Source organism: Amblyomma americanum, chromosome 4, assembly GCF_052857255.1.
Source record: "Amblyomma americanum isolate KBUSLIRL-KWMA chromosome 4, ASM5285725v1, whole genome shotgun sequence".
NCBI lineage: Eukaryota > Metazoa > Arthropoda > Arachnida > Ixodida > Ixodidae > Amblyomma > Amblyomma americanum.
Genome location: NC_135500.1, coordinates 57,122,154 through 57,147,362, shown reverse-complemented (window position 1 = coordinate 57,147,362; position 25,209 = coordinate 57,122,154). Strand labels below are relative to the sequence as shown.

General features: G+C 48.1%; 1 protein-coding gene across 2 annotated transcripts in view; it reads left to right on the top strand.

Annotated features, from left to right (window-relative positions):
* Window positions 1–25,209, top strand: part of LOC144127963 (lysozyme C-1-like) — a 44,153-nt gene that overhangs the window by 4,252 nt on the left and 14,692 nt on the right. For both annotated transcript variants that reach the window (XM_077660984.1, XM_077660985.1), the window contains exons 2-3: window positions 7,601–7,689; window positions 18,458–18,533. In XM_077660984.1, the coding sequence (XP_077517110.1) occupies window positions 7,601–7,689; window positions 18,458–18,533 (165 nt within the window). The remainder of the gene's footprint in view (window positions 1–7,600; window positions 7,690–18,457; window positions 18,534–25,209) is intronic.

Genomic DNA, 25,209 nt, shown 5'->3' with positions numbered 1-25,209 from the left:
TCGCTCTTCTTATTATCTGCGATAGCCACAGCGCAACTTACGTCACGAACACTTTTTCTTGACCATCAATGCTTCTCCGTGGCGAACGCCTGGGACATGTCCAATCAGTCGATCACGCTCTTACATACTCCATCTCTGAAGATCCTGTTCCCCTCTACATAAATGCCCTCGATTCGCCTGCTGCTGCTCCAAACCAAGACATCATCTGTTTGTTCAGGTCTATCGATGCCAGCCTTTCGCCAGCCCAACGCAGCCAGCTCGTCGCATTACTTCAGCGTTTCCGTCCGTCCTTCGACTTCCCGCGGCACACCTCACTTGGCCGAACATCCGCCGTCACTCACTGCATCGACACCGGCACGCATGCCCCTTTGCGCCAGCGCCCATATCGCGTGTAGGTTCCTGAATGCAACGTAATTACCAAAGAAGTGGACGACATGCTTCAGCGCGGCGTCACCCAGTCTTCTCACAGCCCCTGGGCTTCCCCCTTTGTTCTAGTGAGGAAGAAGGACGGATCCACCTGCTTTTGCGTTGATTACCGTCGAGTCAACAAGATTACGCGAAATAATGTGTATACACTTCTCTGTATTGACGATGCCCACGAATGCCTCCAAGGCGAAGGCGCAGAATTCTTTTGTTCACTGGACCTGCGCTCCAGCTACTGGAAGGTGCTCACAGCTGCTGCTCACTTGCAGAAGACGGCCTTTGTTACGCCCGACGGTCTCTAGAATGTAACCTCTTGCCGTTCGGCTTGTGCGCCGGCCACATTCGAGCGCATGATGAGCACAATTCTAAGCGGTCTCCAACTCAAGTGGAACGCACATGTGTATGTTACCTGGACGATGTCGTCGCCCCCCCCCCCCCCCCTAAAGACTTTTCGTCCCACCTGGTCCGCCTTGAGCGTGTCCTGCAATGTCTGACCGACGCCGGCTTGCAACTGAACTTGAAGAAGTGTTGCTTCGTTGCACGGCGGCTTGCCATCCTGGGCCATGCCGTCCACAAAGAAGGCGTCCTTCCCTATCCTGCGTGAAGTCACCGAGTTCCTTCGACGCACTTCACTGAAAAAGGTGCGTAGCTTCATTAGGCTGTGCTATTATTTCCGCCGCTTCGTACGCAATTTCGCTTTCATCCTTTCTCCTCTGACTGAGCTGCTTGCCGGCGACCCCAACCTCCCGTCTTGGACCACGCTTCGGCACTTGCTTGATTTCCCTCCGACCATCTGCCATTTTGATCCGTCCCAACACACTGCGATTCCCACTAATGCAAGCAGTGCGGGCCAGGGCGCTGTTCTGGCACGACGGAAACCCGGCTTCGCCGAAAATGTTGCGTATGCCAACCGCACTTTGACAATGGCGGAATGGAATTATTGCGCAACAGAAAAAGAATGTTTGGCGATCATTTGGGCTATCTGAAAGTTCCGACCCTGCATATATGATCGCCCATTGTCTGTCGTTACCGATCACCATGCTCGCTGCTGGTTGTCCTCCCTCAGAGACCCCTCTGGCCGTCTTGTTCGTTGGGCGTTATGCTTAGAGGAATACAACATTGAACTATTCTATCGATCTGGCCGTAAGCATCCTGATGCCGACTTAGACTCCACATATCTCGCCACCACTGATTCCTCTTCCCTAGAAATTTCCGACGTGCCTTTTAAACAACGGCAGGACCCCTGGATCGCTCTCGTGTCTGCACCATCTACGCGTCCTGCGGCCCGGACTCTCCGCCGTCAAGCCCGCCGCTTTGCAACACGCGACGGCCTGCTTTACAGCCGCAACTACCTTCCCGACGGGCGCAAATGGCTCCTTGTCATTCCTCGGTACCTCTGTTCCGACATATGCGCCTCTTCCCACCCCTATCCCCGGTGTCCTCACGCCAGTGTATTGAAGACTTCCACGCGCCTTCGACTCCGCTTCTACTGGCAGGGAATGTACCGTTTAATTCGGCAGTACGTTCGCTCCCTCCCGGAATGCCAACGTCACAAAACCCCTCCTCGACATTACATCGCTCTGATGCAGCCCTTCCTTTGCCGCACGCGCCCATTCGACCGCGTTGGCATCGATCTCTACGGGCCCCTTACCATAACTCCAGCTGTGGATCCCCTCACCCGCTAAGTCGAAACCACATCCTTGCGAACCGTGTCTGCGCAAGGCGTTGCGTCTTTTATCCTGAATCATCTCGTTCGGCGCCATGGTTCCCATATGGAACTTCTGAACGACTTCGGCCATGTCTTGCTCTTAGACACCGTCGAAGCCCTACTTCGCCAAAGCCGCATTATTCACCGCCCTACAACAGCCCGTCACCCTCAAACAAAGGGCATTACTGAACGTACATTGAGGGACATGCTGGCCATGTACGTTGGCTCTGACCACTCAAACTGGGACCGCATTCTCCCATTTGTAACATATGCTTGCAACGCTGCCACACAGAACACCCAAAACTACCTTCTCTCTCTTCTTTCTTCATTACGGCTGCGAGCCTACCTGCACTACGGATCATCATCATCATCAACCTTACTACACCCACTGCAGGGCAAAGGCCTCTCCCATGCCTCTCCAATTAACACTATCTTTTGCCAGCTGCATCCACCCTTTGCCTGCAAACTTCTTAATCTCATCCGCCCACCTAACCTTCTGCCGCCCCCTGGTACGCTTACTTTCTCTTGGAATCCACTCCGTTACCCGTAAGGACCAGCGGTTATCTTGCTTTCGCATTACATGCCCTGGCCAAGCCCATTTATTTCTCTTGATTTCGTCTAGGATATCATTAACCCGTGTTTGTTCCCTCACCCACTCTGCCCGCTTCCGGTCTCTTAACGTTACACCTGTCATTTTTCTTTCCATGGCTCGCTGCGTTGTCCTTAACTTAAGCTGAACTCTTTTCGTTAGCCTCCATGTTTCTGCCCCGTAGGTGAGTACCGGTAAGATTAAGCTGTTGTACACTTTCCTCTTGAGGGAAATTGGTAAACTGCCACTCATGATCTGCGAGAATGTGCCATATGCGCTCCACCCCATTCTTATCTTTCTAGTTATCTCCCTCTCATGATCCGGATTACCTGTCACTACCTGCCCTAAGTAGACGTATTCCGTCACAACTTCTAGGCTCTCGCTGCCAATTGTGAACTGTTGTTCCCTTGCTAGGCTGTTGGACATTACCTTGGTTTTCTGCATGTTAATTTTTAGACCCATCGATCTGCTCTGCCTGTCTAACTCATTGATCATGATTTGCAGTTCACCTCCTGAGTGACTCAGCAAGGCAATGACATCAGCAAATCGCAGATTATTTAGGTATTCTCCATTTATTCTTATTCCCAACTGTTCCCAATTCAGGCCTCGAAATACCTCCTGTAAACATGCGGTGAACAGCATTGGCGAGATCGTGTCTCCTTGCCTGACGCCCTTCCTTATTGGAATTTTATTGCTGACTTTATGGAGGACTATAGTAGCTGTGCAGTTTCTATATATATCTTCCAGTATCACTACGGATACCGTGCTTCTATATCGCCCTGGTGTGCTCGATATTTTGACCCTTCTCAAGCAGCGACATGTGCTGAGGAATGTCGCCAGCTTGCCCGCTCTCTTATAACGGTGGACCACAATGGCCAAAAGTACGTTCTCGCCTCTTCAATCCTCTTCCGCACTATACCATAGACTCGCTCGTGTGGCTTTGGGTTCCGTCAACCAGTCCTGCTCTCTCCACGAAACTGCTTTCAAAGTTCCAAGGCTGTTGTCAGACAGACCTCTTCAGTGAAGTACATTACTGAATTGCTTTCGCCGCCCCAGGATGTGCGCCATCGCGGCCGTGAAAGAGTGCACGTCGATCGCCTCAAGCCGTACTACCATCCGCCTATCGTGCGTGTTTCCTAAGTTGGCAGGTTGTCTCCTTTTTCGCCGGGAGGTATAGTTGTTGCGTAGCAGCCACGCTCGCTCACTGTGGCGAACTGGGTGTGTGAAAGAAGACGACGACCGAGAAGTGTGACGCTTGCTCGCTGCCCGAACGATTGGCCGGAACCTTTGTTGCAAAGCAGCCTATAGGTCCTGCTGAGCCACTACCCCCTTTTACACTTGCTTCAATTTACATGTTTTTTTTTCCTTTTCGTACCTCTGCATCTTGCATTTACGCTTTTAGAGTTGATATTGTTTGTATACTGTACTTTGAGTGCTTCCTTGCTGCAAATTGTTTAGTTTGTACATTTTGCTACTATGTTCCTGCATGCATGTATATTCCTTTCCCCTGCCAAAGACCCGAGAACAGGATTACAATGCGAATACATACAAATATTACCAATTTGAGCATGTCGATGGGGTAGGGTGGCCGTGTTATGGCGCACATTGTGATCAATTGACAAAAAGGGAGTACGCCGTCCTCTAGCGCTACTGCTAGGAAGTGCGCTAGGGACGGCTTACGCCCTGTTTTCTCTCATAAAGGCGTATTAAACTTTGGAGTGCAGGACAGGGCTTAGGGCTAATGAATTGGCAAGAGAAGCATTTGTGCTAGGACCTCATCTTGAAGATGATAATGATACATTTTTGCAAATACAGCACTCCTTCGGAAGCATAACTTTAAACAAGTACCAGCCCAAATAGGAGTTTAAATGGTTGGCGTCGCCCTTTAAACTCTGTGTGGAAACATTTACTCCATCAATATGGAGTAGAAATCAGTTAAATGACCTACTTAACACCCTACACTGAATAAAAGGGCATAATGGACCTCTTTATAACTCCCATTCGTAAATGGAGTTTCTCGGTCACAATGCACCCCAAGTACCCAATGGGGTAAAAAAAAATTTTGCGCCATCCGCCCGCCACCTTTCGTCTCGTCTACTTCTGGTCAGTCGTCTGACCATGACGAATGGCGGTGAGTGACACCTTTTGGTTATCATCCTCTCTGGATCTCTGCTCTATTCTGCTCCTTCACGGGCGCGTGCGGCGTTACAAGATATCGGCTTATTGCCTTTTTGCACTACAGTAAGCTACATAATTTAACTGCTCTATGTACAACCTCCAGCACTCAAACCATAACTGACCTTCCTTTGTTAATGTCGCCACCCCATTATAGACCCCGCTTAGGCCTAATTCTCACAGCGGTTTTCAGTGTGGTTCTCGCGGTGTGTTGCAGCAAATTATAGTGTGTTTACTGAACATGGAACTGTGATTGAACACAGTTTCAATGCCGAGCTCTTGATTCAACTCATGAGGTTGCATTTTTCATTAGTGATATTGAAAAGCCAAGTCTTAAAGAAGTGAATAAAAGCAAACACTGCCATACCAAAAACCCGCCGCGGTGGCTCAGTGGTTAAGCGTTCGGCTACTGATCCGGAGTTCCCGGGTTCGAACCCGACCGCGGCGGCTGCGTTTTTATGGAGGCAAAACGCTAAGGCGCCCGTGTGCTGTGCGATGTCAGTGCACGTTAAAGATCCCCAGGTGGTAGAAATTATTCCAGAGCCCTCCAATACGGCACCTCTTTCTTCCTTTCTTCTTTCACTCCCTCTTTTATAACTTCACTTGCGGCGCAGTTCAGGTGTCCAGCGATATATGAGACAGATACTGAGCCATTTCCCCCCCCCCAAAAAAAAAACAACTAAATATTATTATTATCATATCAAAATACCTGCAGGGGTGCTGTCATTTTCAACATATATTGCTCTGGTTTTCAGTCAAATATAGTCGGTGCATGACCATGAAAACTATTCCGAGACTCTATTTCAGTTTGAAGCTATTGCTTATAATGTTACATCGCATTATCTATGATGATAGCCAACCAAGCGAACTCGTACTGGAAAAGCAGACGACAAGCGCACGACTCCTGCCACCTCCGCCTACGCCGCCGTTGGGCTTGCGGACGGCGAAAAGAACGCGTGACGCAGGGGGTGATTAGGGAAGCACAGTTTGCCAAGTTGGGTTGCCGGCGGCCCCCGCTGCAACTGCCCGTTTCCGCCGCTAGCACTGCTGTAAGAATTAGCCTGAATGAGGATAAATAAACATAACGCCTTTTTCGGGCTCCATTTCGTATTTACTACCTTGTACTCCTAAATACCTCTCTTGTACAAAGGACTAAATAAAATACCGCATTTATATGGAATAAATAAAACCTCCTTTTGGATGTGCGCTTGAGGACAAGCTATTTATTCCTATTTTGGCATTTTTTTTTGTTAACAGTGTAGACTGGTGCCAACGGGATGCACAAGTGCTTCCTTGCATAGCTGCATCGCGGAGAAACATGTTTCACATGCCTTCTGGTTTCGCCGTCAGTCTGTCGCTAAACTGTTCTATTACAGCTGAGTGAAAGGATGCAGTTGCCTTCGTACCTGAAAGTGTGTTGCGAACTGGAATCTTCCGGAGTCGTGTGGGGCATCCTGGGCAAAGGTACAGATGGCAGGTCTAGAATTGCTGCTCGTGTATTCGAGCACCTGTGCTTGGAGTCAGCGGACATTCCCATAAAGAGGCGCAAATATTTGGCTATAATAAAGAAATTTGGGACAGAAAGAAGATGCTGTTCAGCAATGCCAAGCTCTATTTTTCCCGTTTTGTTACAATGAGCTTACATTAATCGTCAGAACTATTTTGCCTCACTTTTAGCGTTGATCACTTTCACTTCAGCGAAGCGCTACCGGAACCACCAGCAGGATTCTGCGCACAGGAAGCCAATAAGGAGCTCGCGCAAATTCCTTCAGCAGAGAGTGAAGCACAGAAAAGGAAATTTATCTAGCTCCGCATCCAGCAATATCTACATGTACAAGCACACGAAGGCGTCGTGCAGACGACGTTCAGGCGCTAAGTTTTCTCGAACACTGTAAGAGGACGCGCACAGCGCAGCCGTGATCGGGACAGGAAGCGACATAACATCTATACTGTACACCGACCGAGCTGCCTTTCTTCTGAGTAAAGCCTCGCTATTTTTCTTGACTGCGCCGCATGTGGCCAGCCATTGGACACAGGGCGAATGCATGACACGTTGGAGGTTTACCGGTTAAAGCCCTACCTTACTGCTAGGCGCCATGATTGTTGGACTGGCCTGCCTTCTGTCGCTCCAGGCGAAGATGAGGTGTTTGTAAACACGCCGTGACAACTGTCGTATTCGCGTGTCCTATGTTCTTGTGATCTTTCTCGCAAATTTTTTGAACAGTGGGCAGAAAGTACTGTATCAGTTGCGCTATGTACAAAAATATTAAAAAATCTTGCTGATTATGCAGTTCATGTCTGCGTTTCTTGCGTGTGCTTCTTGTGCGGTGCCCTGCCTGTTAGGTTTCTTCAGTGCATCTGACTCTGACTCAGGAACGCAGTGAAGAGGCGGGAGCTTATGACCCCGCCCTCATCAAGCGAGAAATTTTGCACAGAGAAACGGCTTTGACCATTATTTCTTTCGACGAAGAACGCCCAAGATATGTCACGATGCAAATGGGACCTACGCATCCCCACTGCTCCCCTGCGCCCGAATGAGCTTGCCTACACCCTACACGTATTGTCGTGTAGTATTAATAGCACCCACTTCGCTTAGGATGCCCTTTCAAAGTTGAGCATCCTTGTACGTTATAGTTTACCACTTCAGTGACGAGATCACAACGTACACACGGCGCACATGACTGTCGCTTTCTGTTTTCTTGCAGTCCTGTGCGTGGCCAACATGGTGAGCAAGTTCAACATGACCATGCAGGTGAAGCGTGAAGGAGGTCAACGCACCGTCGGCATATTCCAGGTAAGCCACCTTTCGGGATGCTGCTGCATGGTTCTTAAGAGGGCAGCCCGATCTCTTCTCCAGTGCTCACTTTCGCGCACAAAAAAGATGCCAACAGAGTCGTTGGCAGCTGCATCTGTGCTGCTCAAAGGCGGCCGCAATGAGGACAGCGAGGAGTCTCTCGTAAGCACCGTGTACCCTCTCTAGGAGCGATCTGCAAATCCACTCTTGTTGCTGTAATTATGGCATGTTTAAAACTCGTTTTTTTGGCCGCAGTCTGAAATTTCACAGCACAGCCTTGCGATGAAAGTCCCTGTAGGACGCCGAATAACCCGAGCAGACGAATGCTGAAATGCAAGGAGCCATTTGACACGGTCTAAATGGAATAGAAACCGTTTATTGCGTGCTCGACGAGCACACTTCCTTTGAATGGGCGGAAGCGAGACCCATGCGAAAAGGGGGGAGGGGAAGAAAGACGCAAAAAAATGTATTTTGTTTACCTAACCGGTGTATACAATTCAAGCAATTTTTCTTTTTTTATTACAAAGTACAACGAACACCTAGGTAGGACACATAAGAGAAGAAAAGTGAGAAAGAATTACGGGAGACAGGATGTTGATTATCAAGCAACAACGTTATTTAACCTTCATGAGTCCTACATTGATATTACGCTACCATTTAAGCCCTTCAAATTACAGTACAAAGTATTCCTAATGATCAGTGAAGACATCTTATGTATATAGGTGCACTCATATGCCCATGCAAATCACCAGTCTTTCAAAATAGTTTTTTTTTCATGTTTCTGTCAACATGTTATCCTTCTGAACCGTGGTTTCTTTTTCTCGCCAGTGTGTTGTCGCGGATCCTCTGATGTGTTTTGTCTCACAGCGAATCCTTGATTCTCTTCGAAACTTACGCTAGTCGACAGCCAGCATTCTGTGTCCATGTGTACTTGCAGGGATTTCTCCTGATGAAACACTGTACACATAGGCATAAAATTTAGTGTCCATATGTACTTTATATTTTATGCCTATGTGTACAGTGTTTCATCAGGAGAAATCCCTGCAAATGTATTGAAGTTTTGCCTGCTCCGAACTACAGATGGGGGACGAGGCCTTGTCAGGCTCCAGGCCTTTTGCCTCGTCTTCCACTTTCAACTGAAAGGAAATAAAATGATCTGAATCTGAAGCTGAAAAGGAAGCGCACAGTCGTAAGGCCTGTGTCACGGTGATGGCAGCTGGAAAGAGTGGCCGAGACAGGATCAGCTTGTCTACTCGTGACGAATCAGCGCTCCTCGCTTTGACGTGTCCTTGTAGCAGCAGCCTCGGCAGGTGGACTTTGCGCATCATACAGCCGTTACATCGCGCTTTTGACGAGAAGCTTAGTACCGGTGGCAAAAAAAAGAAAGAACCGCCGAAACCGAATGCGGCGGAAACTGCTGTGCCTACGAGCGCTCGCAGCTGTGAGCGTACGTGCTGTGGTGCGTTTTTTCGCCATGACGTAGAGTTTGTCAAGGCTGTTAAGGCGCGACTGCACCGATGTGCTCTCGCGTGCTGTACATTTATGACTATGTATAGGACGCGCCAGATGCTTCAGCATTCCAGTTTTTTCACAGTAGTGCTTTCCTATTCGACTCGGGACCGCGAACGCTGGCAACCATCGAATGCGTCCCTGTACCGTCGATTTGGTATTCCGGATGACCGACATGCGGGTATTCTATACTACATTGGTCCATATATTCTTCAAGTTGTTTGTGGGATCGTTAGAAAAATGCAACTAGGAGTCTGGTCCTGTGTCACATTCGAAATGGCTCAGACCCAGGACCACTACTGGAAGCTGATTCAAAATGCCGTTTCCTTTCGGCAACTCAAATATAATCTTCCTTCTCTAAGATGAACAATAAAACGAACATCTCAAGCCAGACTGGTTGTTTAGTATTCTGAAAAAACAACTATCGGATTTAAGCCTGCGACAGAGTTTGGAAATGCTTAGATTTAGCTAAAAACGACTATCAGCGTCGGTAACTGTGTCTGCGCACGTGCACTCTTCGTCGACACGACACAGTTAGCCGAAGCTTCTTCTCCGCCGTACAGTGCGAGGAAGTTATGTGTTAAGTGCGTTTTGCCAGCTGCTCTTGTGCTGTTAGAGACGCCATAGTGGAGGGCTCCGGAGTAATTTCGGCCACCTGCGGCTCTTTAACTTGCGCTGAAATTTCATCGCATACTGGCGTCCATCGCAATTCGGCTGCATTCAACGGTGGCCGCTGTGGCCTGGATTCGATCCTGCGTGCTTGGGCTTAGCAGCCAAACGCCATTGCTACTAGGCCACCGCGGCGAGTCCTATGACTAGAAAGTACACCGTTGTGACAAGAAGTAAACTGGAATCGCGGACTCCTGCAGAACTCGGGGCAGGCACGTAAAATCGAGGGAAAGAGTATCCAGCATGCGTGAGTGGCGACCGAAGCCGGTAGTTCTGTTATGAGCCGACAGCTGGAGACCACACCTGTGGAGATGATACTGTGTGGTAGTGAATAGAGGTGAGTGATCGCTGGCAGACAGGCAACCCATGCGCCTCGATCGCTTTGCACCACGCAACACTGGCTCCGCATTCCCTCGAGCAGACCTGCGCGGGCTGCGTCGTACGCATCAACTCGAGTGGCACGAGACATCGCGAGCAGCCCCATATTTGTATTACTATACAGTTCTGTCAGGCATCGCAGTACGGGGGCTAGGTATAAAATGCTCGGGGGTGATGATACATGTTATGCGACAAATTACGTTAGCAATATTGGTATAGATATCACTTTTACAATTATCAGCGTCCTTTTGGCGTCTATTTGTTTGATTGCGTTTTTACTTTGCCGTTAAACTGCTGCGTGGGCATCTGGCGGGCGGTGGACTTCTCTCGTAGGCTTCTGGCGGGCGAAGTCCTTCTGGAGAGCTTCTAGCTCCTTTCTATTATGGGTGCTGGCTCCCCTTGCTGATGCTTCCTAGCTAGGGGGCGGAGACCCGCCGTTCTGGGGGAACATCGCTCTTATTGGTCACACTGTACAGCAAACAAATCAAAACAATGCAGAAAGCTGCATAGATGCCACAAAGGAGCGACGAAAAGCGCATAAGAAAACTCAGGCAATGCAGTTACGGCACAAAAGTTTTAGATGTGCAATGTCTTGCTAACGTCGAATCTTTATTACGCTGCCTGCATAAGAGAGAACATGAACAAAAATACTAAACAATGTAAGGAAACAAAAATGAAGTACACAGGGTTCAATGGAAAAAAGAAAACAAAGTATCAAAACTCGTAATACTGGCTACGGAGCCTGGCAAATTTCGTCTTTCCCTGCTTTCTGGGAAATCATTTACAGAAGCCATTAGTCTGACTATAAAATGCCTCAATCATATTTGGGTGGCCCCTTCGCCGTGGAACGTAATCTTTTTTAAGAGTAACGCTATTGTGTGGTTTATAAATTTATTCGCAATGCCGAGCAGGGAACAAAAGAGTGCTTTGTAAAAGGGGGACAAAAACAGCAGTATTGCAGACTCGCCGTGGTTGCTCAGTCGCTTCGGAATTCGGCTGCTGCTTCCAATGCCGCGGCATGAAATCTCGGACATGGCGACCGCGTTTCGATGGGAGCGAAGGGCAGACAGACAGAAAAACTTTATTGGAACGAAGGAATTCGTGGCACGCGCGACCCCACTGAACTCAACTGTTCATATTCCTAAGGTCCATAACACTGGCGGCCTGGCCGATGGTGAACGTCGGCACGGCCGGGTCCTTCGAGCTCAGCAGGGTCTCCCTGTACTCCCAGATTCTTTAGGCCCCGCGGGAGATGCGAAAGGCGCCCGTCTCTTGTGCGATGTCAGCGCACCGTGAGAAAACCCAGGTGGTCTGAATTAATCCGGAGCCCTCCACTACGACGTCCCTCATGGGCTCCATGTGCAGCTTCAGGACGTGAAATCCCTGATACAAGAAGAATAAAAGCCAAAATTCCGGGTAAAATACGACACAAAACGAAAAAGAGAATAATGGCGCATGGAAAAACTCGAAGGCGAAATATGATGTCTGAGGTACGTACAGCGTTTGTAAAAAAGTTTATAACCGAATGTGCTTTGCTTCTAAGCAGTGTCGGGGAGCTTTTGTAGCATTCGTGGATCTCCTAACTTTCGTGGAGGTGAGGACGAGGGTTCTTCTCACCATCTGGATATTTGGACCACTGGTGATGCGTAACGATTCATACTGCATGCCCGGAAGATATCCTCTTGGAGTCTAAATTTTTGACAGAGGCTGTGCAATAAATGTAAACGAACAGATGATAAATGTGACACGGTGACTAATTGCAATACTCAAGAAAAATTGGCTGGCATGATAGAACTGTGAATCAAGAAGCCCTTAAGAAAGTAAAACAACGAACATACAATACGAAACATAGCTAACGTGACAGAAAACGAATAAACACACCATGTCATTGGAAATACTGCTTGTGCAGCTGCTCACGGTGTACTTGGTGGTTCGAGATGGATGCAATAACTTCGGGAAGATTATTCGAAACCACGATGGCATGTGCAACTGCGGATGAGATGAAGGATAGGGTTCTTCCATGGATGTGTTTGAAGCTGATTATGCACAGACTGCATACCGTACTGATTATGTATTCGGTATCAAATTCGTGTAAGCGTCTCGATACGGATGAAAAATTCCTTCGTGCTGAAGTGATATTGCAGGTAGTTCTCTTACCAATTTTACCATAAAAGTCCTGTGCAAAAGCTTAAGCCAAAAGAGCTTTCTTTCTCTCAGCTCACTCTTTCCCTAGCTTTTAGCGTATGTTTAGGTTCGACGCTCACTATGATTAATTACAGTATTTGACTCACAAACGAGATCTCAGTGCCTGCACAAGGGTATTTAGTTAAAGGCGCGGAATTGCAGCGCGGCGTCGCCTACAACGTCCACATCACTGAGAATTAAACTGCACTTCAGCGTGAGCTGTACTGTCCCACGCACCTTGTCACCTAGGCCCGACACATGGGAAAGGGGCGATCTTGCATGGATATCTTGCAAGGCCCTCTGTCACTATACCAGCCTGCTGTACTACTATGGCTGTATTTTACGGCCTCGGCCATATAAACCGAGTGCGGTATATTGCTATACCCGCTTCCGTACTGGACGTATGCGCAAATACTGCCCCTTCACTGCTGCCGGTGAAAGTACATCGGAAGGGAAAGTGGCTTATCGCTGCGGCCTTTGTAAATCTGACGACCACGAGATAACATCTCCAAGCTTTCCGAAAAACAAAAGACAACACAAAAGGCTCGTCGTCGAATGACTAAGTATTGGTCAATACATGACAGTACAACTCCTTTGCGGGCATCCAATCGGTTCGCAGCTCTCCAGTGGGATGACGACGAGTGGCCGGAGCTTCCTGAGCACACCTCGCATGATTCTTCAGCTCAGCAGCCTTCTAACGATACTGTGCGCAAAGAACGCCGCCGACAACAGCCAACAAAACAACGCAGTATGCCTTAACTACCGCAGGACGGTATGACCGCAGTCGACGAACAAATCGCACGTTTTTAAGCGGAGATCACCAAGCGGCGGCAACACCGTGAACTGCTCGCTCGACGTAGACGGGCAGCGGAATCATCCGCCACATCTATCAACGGCGCAGCAACATCGCCGTCCTGCCGCCCACCAGTGTCATTTCCTGCTGCCTCTATGGTCAACCAGTTGTCCAACCTGACGTCCGTGATTCTACAGCGCTTGGGCTAGTAACTAGAAATGGCAAGTTCCAGTCGTGCTGGTGTGCTGCAGTGGAACTGCAGAGGCATTTCCACGAAGGTGGGTACGGGCTATGTTCAGGTATGGGACGTGTTTCTACAAGAAACAAATGCCTTGCCATCGATTCCAGGCTTCAGAGGCTACATGTCCCCTTCAATGACAGACTGTCGTGTACACACTGCTGCTCTCCCGGAAAAGGCGCCGTTGTATGTGGACTCACGTTTTCCCCTTGTACACCTTCCTCTCGAAAATTCGTGCACGTCATATCAAGAGGTAGTGGCAGTGGCTGCGAAATTTAAGAAGGGAACCCGTGTTAATCTTGTCCGGTGGCGAAGTGTCCGTCGGCAATACCCTGAGTGTCCGATTTTAGTCGGAGGCGACTTCAATGCCCCTCACCTGGATTGGAGGTGTCCTAATTCGAGCCCTCGTGTCAGGCGTGTGCGGGACTCCTTCGCGGATGCGCAGTTTGTTCTGCTCAAGCATCCTGGGACAACAGGCCGCCGCGGTGGCCGAGTGGTTATGGCGCTCGGCTGCTGGCCCGAAAGACGCGGGTTCGATCCCGGCCATGGCGGTCGAATTTCGATGGAGGCGAAATTCTAGAGGCCCGTGCACTGTGCGATGTCAGTGCGCGTTAAAGAACCCCCGGTGGTCGAAATTTCCGGAGCCCTTCACTACGGCGTCCCTCATAGCCTGAGTCGCTTTGGGACATTAAACCCTCATAAACCGAACCGAACCATCCTGGGACAACAACAAGGCCAGTGCATCACATTCGCAGAGCTTCCTATGCTCCAGACTTGTTGTGGAGGTCGGGTCCGGGTACTCCCGCGTGGCACATGAAGCTAGACTGCTGGTAAAGTGATCACCACCCTATCATCACCGGTATCCATAACTCACATCTCCGGCCTTTGCACTACAAACGTTCTGTGATGAACTGGGGCAGTTTTCGCTCCTGTCTCTACAATTGCTCTACAGATTCTTCACCACTCCTTGTTGAGCGCATACAACAGCGCTCAACAGTGCTACGACCACCACCTGGACTGATGTTGGTCGACCGGCGCCAGATCTCGGCCTTCTTAACTGCTGGGCTGCAGGCCGCCAAGCCGAGCTGCCTGCTACGCGAGACCCTATAGTTCTGCGCAGACATGTATGAGAATGCACTATCTTACAGCTATGGCACGCAAATATGAACGCGACCTCTCACGACGTCGTGAAGAGCAAAACCGCAAAACAGGACAGGACTGAGGCAGGCGCTCTTTTTGCGCTCTTCGGCGTGCCCCAGCTTTCAGTATTGTCACCGAAGATATTTAATATTGCTTTCATCCTGCTGGCATCTGTTACATAAAACTTCTGCAATACGCTGATGAAATCATGGTATGGAGTGCTCACCAAGATCTGCTCACTGAGGAGGCTACCCTTCAATCGGCCTTGGATGTTACCTGTAATTACGCATCATCCATCGACCTTCAACTTTCCGTGCATAAAAAATACACGTAGGTCACCAACCGCTGGGGACGCCGTACACTTGCTGCAAGTCCAATCCCTCTTTGTCTATCAGGCACCCCACTACAGGAAAGTCCGAGTGAAAAAATCCTTGGCTTAATGATTCACCAATCAGGATCAGCGACTGCATGGCTTTCTTAGGCAAAAAGGCAAGCTATTCAGACTTTGGGCTTGATTAGAAGGATTGCCCCTAAAACTGGTGGCGCAGGCTCGTTCGTTGCACGGCAATTGGTGAGGGCAGTTCTGCAGCCACGTATTGTTTATCAAGCCCAGTTTCAACATCTTGGGGTTGCCTTGGAGCCGTGAACAGAGAGGCTATGAGGACCATTACATGCCTTCCATGCATTGCACAGGTCGTAGCTTTACAAGAGAATGCGCAGCTCAACATCATTGATGAGCTGGTGCAGCGCGTGGTGCTCGCAGCCATAAGGCCAGTCTATCGTACTCCACGTGCGCACTGAGGGCTTATGCATAGTCACACTCTATAATTCAGCCGCCAGCGCCAGTTGTACCCCCATGGAAGTTTGTACGGCTCAGCGACAACAAGCCAACAGGTAATTGCCGACCAACATCTGCTAATTCGGCACCGTTGCCTCACTAGAAATTTGGAGAATAATATGCTTGCCTGTCTGAATGGTTCATTGTCGTCTACGTAGATGCAAGCGCTGTGTTCGTCCTTCTTCTCTTTTTTTATTTTCGTTGGCCTTGTCCCGTTGCTTTGAAAAAGTATGAGCTTAAATCAAGAATACCAACTAGCCCAAGAACTAACTCTACTGAAACATCCAAGTCTGTGAAGCAACAACAGCAATCTACTGCCCGACCTGCCCGACCTGTAGACCTGCCTTAAATCAAACCTCTGAGTTTCACCTTACGGAACCCCCTACGACTTTTTGTGCTGAGCTCGTTGCAGTTCAAGAGGCACCCTGCTCCGTGGCCACCACAAATATATGCTCCCTGCGGCCCGCGTTGTCATCCGCACTGACGCCCTTCAAGTAGTGCGGTTGCTACAACGTGTTAGACGCTGCCCAGTAATATCTCAGGGCATCCACCGGCCCGCGGCACGCATCCCGCAGCCAGTACGTATTGAGTGGGCCCCACGTGATCTGCTGACCTCTCAAAGCCAGGCAGACTAAGCGACCCGCCTCGTGACTCCAAGCTCATCATCGCCTCGCCTCCTTAATTTGAACAGCCTTACCCTCCTTTCATCAAGAAAGGAACTCCTCCGGCGCCGCACATGTGCTCTCATCCCTCCGTGTGCGGTAGCCCTGCCCTGCGGTCTTACCCGTGCAGAGGAGGTTGTGCTTCGGAGGATCCGGGTCGGGGTTGCCCTCACACCTGCCGTCACTCTGAAGTGGCCTCAGTATCAAGATTTCTTTCCTCGGCCTGGGTGCCCGATATGTAATAGCGTGGCGACATTGAAGTCGACATTCACCACTTACTGTAGGACTGCCCAGCTCTCAATCCTACAATGATACGGCTCCTGAAGGCAGCGGGTCTTTCATCGATAAACCCTGCTTCATATATTGCAATCGCTCACTACTGGACTTCATAAAATCAGCGGACTTTTTTCCATTACTATAATAATTCCTGCATCCTTCACCACACCTTCGCCCATTGATGCCTTGAGGTAATAAATCTTGTTTACAAACAAAATTACAACAAAACGAGCAGCCAGGTTTAGCTATTGTTCAAGTCCTGAATTTATTGCCATGGTGACAGGGTGCCAGACAGTGGAGACCCATTCGGAGGATTAGTCTTATCAGAAGAAAAGGGATGCTTTAAGAGAAGGAGAATGAACTTGAAATTACGATGCAAGAAACCAAACGAAGTCAGCAGTCACTGAATCCAATCAGAGCATAAAGTTTTTTTGTTCCGCTGATTAGGGTAGATCAGTTGCGTAATTGTTTTAAATTGAAGATAATTTCATAGGAAGTAGAAGAGAAGACAATTAATGGCTTCCATTTTTGGAGTTTTAGATTCAAAGAGCACACAAAAAAAAGAACTAAAAAGAAAATTGTACCACCAGAGGCACAACGGGCAAGGTTTAGATGCTGTATTTACGCGTTTACTCCCAGATATTTATGACGCTACATTTATGCTCCCCACACCCCGCCTCTGGTTGATAGAGCTCAATGGAGGGTATCAATGACTTGCTCAAGGGGATCAACGACTTGCTCAAAGGTATTAGGTAAGGCTTGATAGTGCATGTGAAAATGTGATAAGGTGCAAAGCTCGAGGCAGCACATGGAGAGCAAACTCCTGCGCTGACGCCCGTGGTTCTCTTGTAGCTGCTCTTCAGGGCTCGTCATGTAAATATAATGTAAAACTTTTCACACTGGAGCGCACTGATTTTAAAGGGCATGGACTGGAGAGAACAATTCAAGGCATTCTGCTCTCATTTCATTGGCGTCGACAGTGGAGCAGAATTCGCAGCCAGCTTGGCACCTTCCCTAGCACAGCATGGCCAGAGTTCTTTTCGAAGTCCGTCTAGAGGACGTGGCGAAGCCTGAAATTCGCGGAACCCTGAACTAGGATATGAAGCGCAAAAAATGCCCAAATTAACAGGTACGCAGAAATCAGAAGCCAACGACACTGCAGGCGTGTTGTGTTGCTTACTGTGTCCACGTCGTCTTGGCACCGCCTTTTGAATTCTATGCCTATGCTCCAGCTAAATGAAAGATGTCTTGCAAAATAGTAATCTCTGTTGCTGAGTTTCGGCCCGTAAGACAAGCGAATGTTAGGAGTGTGAAATCTTCTTTGTGCTCAATTTCGTTGCCTCATTCTTCCGCGAACAATAGCACAGCGCACAGTCAGGAGAGCGGCCGTCAGGTATAGAGAACAGGCAGCATCGAAAGCTGGTCGCCGATCGCTCCACGCCGCTGCGTATGAAAGGCTCTCTGCTTTTTTTTCCAGAGGCGGCGCCCCGGTATCCAGTGCGCTTGCAGTCAAGAGAGAGAATGCCGCACTGCAGTGGCCCAACGTTCTGGTAGCCTTAATCGCCACTCTCACACGTTTTTGTCCAAACGTGGTGTCACGTTAGCTGCATTCTTCGCTGCAGGTCTGTTTGACCTCCGGCCAGTAGCGCCCGCCAGTGAAGCAGCGCGGCTAGCGGTCCGCAGATAGCAGTCGCCTTATTGGTTCGTATAGCTGGGCCCTTGTGTCGCCTCCTTTAACGGAGATGAAAGTGTTCGCAGTGCAGTCGCAGCGGTCGCATTTTGCTCAAGCGCCGCAACGAGCCCGAACTCGCGAGTTCCTGTTAGCCAATGACCGTGGCGAGCTCGCTTACTACAGAAGAGTCTCCGAGAGTAACGACGTGCCTTAACAAGGCACTTGACCCACGTGTTGACACTGAAATAAGCGCTTTGTAACGAAACTCAGCGCTGCCTGCGTTGCCTCTCTCCACCGCTGTTCTCTAAGCAGTTTAAGCTCGTCGCATCGTTTAGCCTCGATGCGCTCATTGACGGCTGATTGCCTCACTGTGCCTTTCCTCGTTGTCTACCCCTTCTGCTCCACGCAGCTGGCAAGCCAGTTTTTCTGCTTCGACAAGTACGTTCCCGGCATGCGCAACGGGCGTTGCCACGAGCTCTGCGACGGTGAGTAAGCATGCAGCATGCAGCATTCCAGCACGATTATTTCTGCAAGAAGTGCCCGTTCGCTTGTGCGGAAAACAATGGCAGCATTTACGACCAGGCCAGAGTTCGTGTCCTCGAACTTAGTTGGTAGGAAAGCAAGACTCCCCTGTGCAACTTTCGAATCAAGCTAACTATAATATCTCGTCTGGTGCTTACTGCCACTTCGCACGTGGTACTTCCTGCGGATTATATTTTATACACAGTGTGTTGCCCACCATTCCTTATGTCCGAAGGTTATTGCAGGTTTCACGCCTCCATTACAGAAGCTTTGCACGTGTGGTCCTGGTGACCTAAATCGCATCAGCAGCGATATTTTGGACAAGAGTGGCTCGATGCAAAAGGCTGTGTGATGGACTACCTTCGTTACTACCGCCTATTATCAGTTCTCGTTTTCATAAGGTCACACAGCGTGGATTAAATAAACGGCGATGTGGCAACGAAAAGTAACTAATGCTACAGCGGAGCATTACGGTTTTAAACCAAGCATGCCTTTTTTGTGCGAAATATCGAATAATTGCGGTTATACTAGAATAATAATTAACACCTTAGGTTTTTATTTCCACTTAGGAATGAATTTTGAAGAAGAAAACTCGCTATATTCGACAGCAAATTAAGTTGTTGTAGCAGGCAAGGCGCAGCCCGTCAACTGGTGCAAATGTAAAACGAACGCAATCCAGCGATATTTGCATGACGCTATAAGTATACACGATCGTTGCCGTTGCTGTTACATGCAGTGACTAAAACCTCTGACTTGAAATCGCGGCTGATGAGACAGTTATCCGGATTGGTCGGGGATCTTGAAAGTGCCAACTATACGCAGGTGATCAAGGTTGGTCCTGCGGTGGAGCAGAGATACAACAGTCACTCTATAGGAGTGGAATCACATGTGTAGAGATAGAAAGGGGGGAGCAGATTTAACAAGGTGAAAAGTTCGGCTGGTTGGTGCATGATCTTGTGGCGGAAGCTGTGATGCAGGAGACAAAAGAAGAGAGAGGCGGGACACAACGCTAACAACCAGATTTTTAGTGCACGTTAATCGAATATATACATCTCGCTCGTACAAGAAGGAAAGAACAGAAGCATGAAAATCACATAAGATGTACACGTGGTAAAAGATGAAGAAAACGCACGCAGGTAATCAGTTTCGCTGTCACGAAGGGCTAGCGAAGGTATGCTGACGCATACGTCGCTCTTTTTTCGCATGTTGAAGGCTTCTTCAATCGCCCTGGTCCGTTGATCAAAATATGACGTGATGGCCATTGTGCTGCTGAGCTGTGGAGCACATTTATGCTCTCTGCAATGTTTTGCATATTCACTACTGTGTTGGCGTCCTCTAGGGATCTTTCGTGCTCTTGAAGCCGTTCATTCAAACAGCGCCCTGTTTGACCAATGAAGGTGCGTCCGCATGACAGAGGTATTTCATTACCCAGGCTTTTGACACAATTCACATGTTTTGTCCGATGCTGTTTCTTGCATTGATTTTTTCTTTGTTCGTTGTTGACTTTGGCGCACAGGCTTCTTAGCTTGTTGGGTGCTGACATGAGCACTTTTACGCCAGTTCTTGCGCCCACCTTTTTTGCGGCTGTGTGAAATGCCATGAATGTAATGAATGACCGCGTACGGCTTCCTTTCTTCTGATGTGGTTGTGATATATTTTCAGCCTCTAAGTGCTTGCAGAATCCCTTCTGCGACACTGGATAGCAGTGTCGTCGGGTAACCTGCTGCTTTCAGCAGATGGTTCTGAGCGTCAAAACTGCCTTGCACTTCATGATGACAGGATATCGTCAATGCAGCTCTCATTGCTGCTTTTGCTATTCCCCGCTTGATGATCTTGGAGTGCGCCTATGTGTAGGGGAGCAGTCACTTCTTGCTTCGTGGTCCGTACCGCCAGCATATGTGAGCACCTATAAAGGTTAGCGCCAAGTCAAGAAAACGTAGAGCGTTGTTTTCTGAGAGTGCGCCCGTTATTTTTAGTCCTTTTAGTTCTTTGAAAATGTCAATGATCTGATCAAGGGGCTGTAGCTGTCGATCTGACCTGTCCAATTGTAGAGTGTAAGGTAATCGTCCACGTAACAGAGCACTTTTACGGTGCTGCTCACTTGAAGAGCAGTCATTAGACGTCTGACAATACGCGCGACAAACAAATCACTTAAAATGGGGGCGAGCGAAGACCCTGTGCATATCCCCTCCCGTTGAATGTACACACTCCCCCTGTGGCTGATGATAGTAGAATGCTGGTAGCTGGTAAGTTATTCCATAAAATTTTCTTTCGACAGCCCACTGGAGTTTTGAAATTTCACAACGCCCTGTCGGTCAGTGCATTCTTAGACTTCTCAGCGCACTAAGTTCTGTGGAAGCGAGTAGTGTAAGTCCTTCACATAAACCACTCACGTTGGGCGGATAGTTTCCTTGTAGAAAGTCGTCCACACTTTGCAGTTTTTGTATTAGGAACGGGTCGTCTACCAAAAGGTCGGATTGAGACCTTTGCCGAAAACCGCCCACAATCCGCTTCCAGGCTCCTCTTTCCGACACAATGCCCCTGAACGGACACTCTTCTTTGTGGGTTTTGGCTGTGAAGAAGAACGACAGGCTTGTCTCTTCGCACTTGTCTATGGCTGAGGCCATCTTCGTCAAGCCCATGTCTTCGCACATCGCCATTACTTTCTCCTTCAATCTTGTGGGTTTTTCGCCTACCAGCTCTTTGAAGTTTACAGCTATTGCCTTGTCACTGTTTTCGTTGTAGACTGGAAGTGACGCTAGGACGAATCCTCCTTCCTTATCCGATTGCGGTAGCCTCAAATCGGCTCCCCGTAGGGTAGCCACCGTTGTCTTCAAAACGTCGGGGCCTGCTGGTGATGGTCGTCCAGAGAGGCATTACACAGCGCTGTCAATGCACCTGTCTGCGCTGTCCTTCTTGGCCTTTGATGCGATCCCCCTCACAAGGCCGAGAATCTCAGTCTTGGCGGGACGTGGCGGCACGCTAAACTTGGGTCCCATGTTCAACAGCTTGGTCGTCGTTTCAGAAACTGGGGCTTCGCCCAGGACCACCATCTCCTGCTGTTGAGGTTTTGAACGGCTCTGCTTGTTTTTCGGGAGCTACATTAGGTTGCGGTGCCAAAGGACTTGTACTACTCGCTTCCGCAGGACTTAGTGTGCCGAGAGCTCGAAGAATCGATTGACCGACACAGCGTTGTGAAATTTCATAACTCCAGTGGGCTGTGGAAAGAAAATTTCATAGAATTACATACTAGCTACCTGCATTCTACTATCATCAGCCACAGGGGGAGTCTGTACATTTAACGGGAGGGGATATGCATAGGCTCTTCGCTCGCCCCCATTTTAAGTGATTTGTTTGTCTAATGACTGCTCTTCAAGTGACCAGCACCGTAAAAGTGTTTCGTTACGCGGACGATTACCTGATACTCTACAAATTGGACAGGTGAGATGGATAGCAACAGCGCCTTGAACAGATCAGTGACATCTGAAAAAAAACAAAAACGAAAGGGTCTGGAAATAACGAGCGAACTCCCGGAAAACAACGTTCTGTGATTTCTTGACTTGACGCTAACCTTTATAGGTGCTCACATATGCTGGCGGTACGGACCTCGAAGCAAGAAGTGACTGCTCCCCTACACATAGGCGCACTCCAAGATCATCAAGCGGGGAATAGCAAAAGCAGCAATGAGAGCCGCAGTGACGAGATCGTGTCATCATGAAGTTCAAGGCAGTTGAAAATTTTGGAAAATAATCATAGACAACACATTTTAAAAATAGTGGAAAGAAATGTCGACATAGGTTATTTTGAAACTTGGTCATTGGTTAGGACATTCCATTCAATTACTGTTCGTGGAAAGAAAGAATGATTAAAACGGTTATTACGCGTAGTAAATGACGTTACTGTGCTTATGTGTATTTGCTTAGGGGCGTAACCGAAGAAAAATACATTATTTTTCCCGAGATCTGTCTTATAGTGGCCGTTAATAAGTTGAAAAAAGAATTTAGTCGTGACACAATTTCTTTGCGTTAATGGTGGCAAGTCTGATTTAGTAGCGAGTTCTGTCACTGACGTACGTCCAAATCTGTTATAAATGAAGCGAGCTGCTTTTCGTTGCACCATTTCTATCTTATTAGTGTAAGTTTTAGTGAAAGGGTCCCAAATAACGCATGCATAGTCCAGTATAGGCAGAATTACGGTATTGCGTGCGAGCAGTCGGACGGAAGGTCATTAGTGATCAAGAGTCTGAGATACTTATAATATATCTCGAGATAAGCTCAAGAAAAGATTCGATAGGATGTATATTAAGGCTCCTCACTTAAGGCGGCGTCTGCAGTAGTGGCAGTACAGCTTCGTGGTCCGATATTCCATCTACTATCTGGCAATTTATTTTGACATTAAATGATCCGCTAGCTATAAAAAGGCCGAGCATTGATTGCTAATTGCCCTGAAATATGGTATTGTCTTCTACAATTTGCAATGAGTAGAATGCAGAAACCAATATCGAACATAGCTTCACCTTGGGGGTCATGCATTTTAACTGAAAACTTTGACCAGTCTACTTCAGGTAAATTAAAATACCCTGACAGTATAACACGATTATCGGGTTTAACATTCGTGCACAAATATTGTTTTAGCTCGTCTAATACAGCAACGGTAGAGTGGAGGGGCCTGTACATTACTCCAATAATATATATAACGTTTCCATAGTACGTTGTGGAAAAAATGCACTCTACATTGGGTAAATCGGGCATTGGTATAATTCACAGGGATGAATAAAACCGAATGCTAACACAACCTCTACCATCACAATCCTTTCGGTACGAACTGTAGCCAGTGGTAACGGACTCACTGTCAAAGTTTGTAATGTTAAGCCAAGTTTCTGTCGAAAACGCTATTTCAGGGTCATACAAAAGCAGAAGAGCCCCCAACTCAGTTGTCTTGTTTAGACACTTCTGCAATTAACATTTAGTATTTTCAGATTCTGAGGTCTCTAATTAGTCCGGAGTCAGTTTGATTTCTTTCTATCAACGCTTAGCTTATCATAGATTAGCTTTAAAGCTTGACGACCTCTTTCCTCTCTTCCTCAGAGCTTTTGCACAGTTATTTTCGTATTTCTCTAAATCGTTTAGAAAAGCCCTTAGCTAATGATTTTGAGCTTTCTTGGTGTTTGAATTTTGAGCTGATTTTGTTGGTTTTGTGTCGAGGAGTTTCAGAATGACTGGTCGCGCCTTGTTTTTTTACTTTTTATCCCCCCCCCCCCCCGAAAAACACTGTCAATTACTTCCTTTCCAAGTTTCTCGCTAGTCTTCTCGCTAAGCTCTTTTATTCCGTAAATGATCAGATTATTTCTCATGCGTGCGCTTTCAAAATCGGCTATCTGTTTGCTAACTCTAGTAAGCTTTTCCTAAAGTTTCGATGCCGCCGATTCCGTGTCTTTTACCTTCGTGGCTAAGACATTTAGGCTCGACAACTGTTTCTGAGTACCATCAATTCGCTGAGTTAAACCGGAAAGTTTATTCTGAGTTATGTTATGAGACGCCTACAGGCCCCCCATTGTTGGATTAATCTTGCTCTGGCCTTCTAGCAATTCCGATAGTATTTGTTTTTCAACCAGGCCAGGATTTGTTTTAACACCGCCACAAGACATCAGATCTTTTGATACCACAATCACACAAGAACGGAAGCGCTGAACACAAAGTGGACAGGACAGCAGTATTACAAAACCACCGTCCCTCCTGCAGCAATGCGCAGATTTGGAATCACTGACCTGGGTAGCAAGGCAAAAAGGATTGCTTAGCATGCTGCCTCGTTTGCGGCTGCCATGCCCACTGTGCTCTAATTGGAATGCTAAAATGATTCAGCGCGTTGTTGTGTCTGTGTACAAAAACTAACGTACGCCAAGAGTATTTAGAAAACAATTCAGTAGCGTTTACCACGAGAATTACAATAAGTGCTAAGCACAGAATAGACTCAGATCGAGTAAATTTTTATGTCGCTTAATTGCCATTACCTGATGACATTGCGATTGCACTGGGTCTTCTGAATTTCACTGCTTCTAATCTTCCCTCATTTAGAGCGGTTTGCTACATGCTCGTCTGATGATGCTTCCACGCGCATGGATGGGAGATTATAAAGAACACGCTTTCAAACTACAGCGTGAGATACTGGTACTTTCAACAACAACAGCACTCGTGTACGCGGCGACGTAACGAAGACGACGACATTGCAAGCACAGCACGAGGGCTTGGCAGTTCGTACAGGCATGATGTTAGGATTTCTTTCACCTTATTGTTCAAATGAGGGAAGTTTATGAACCGACCGACTTAAAACCGGAGTGGCACTCCCTCTTGATGATGCGCTCAGCCTTACCTCGCGTGTACTGCTGTTTTGCTCTCTTTTTGAAATGTGTTTCGTGGCGTTTCCTAAAAGCTTTGTAAATAATTTAGTTAATGTAAATAGAATATATTTTCAATGTAATAAATATCACGCTTAAAAAAATCTTTGGTGACGGCGTAGTGGTCTGAAGCAGCGGCCAGCGGAACAGATTTTTTAGCGCCTTCGCGGGTTCGGATCCCTCTCCCCAAGCTATGAAGTTTTTTTTATTTCTTCAGTGCCTTCCCCCGGTGCGGTGCCAGCTTT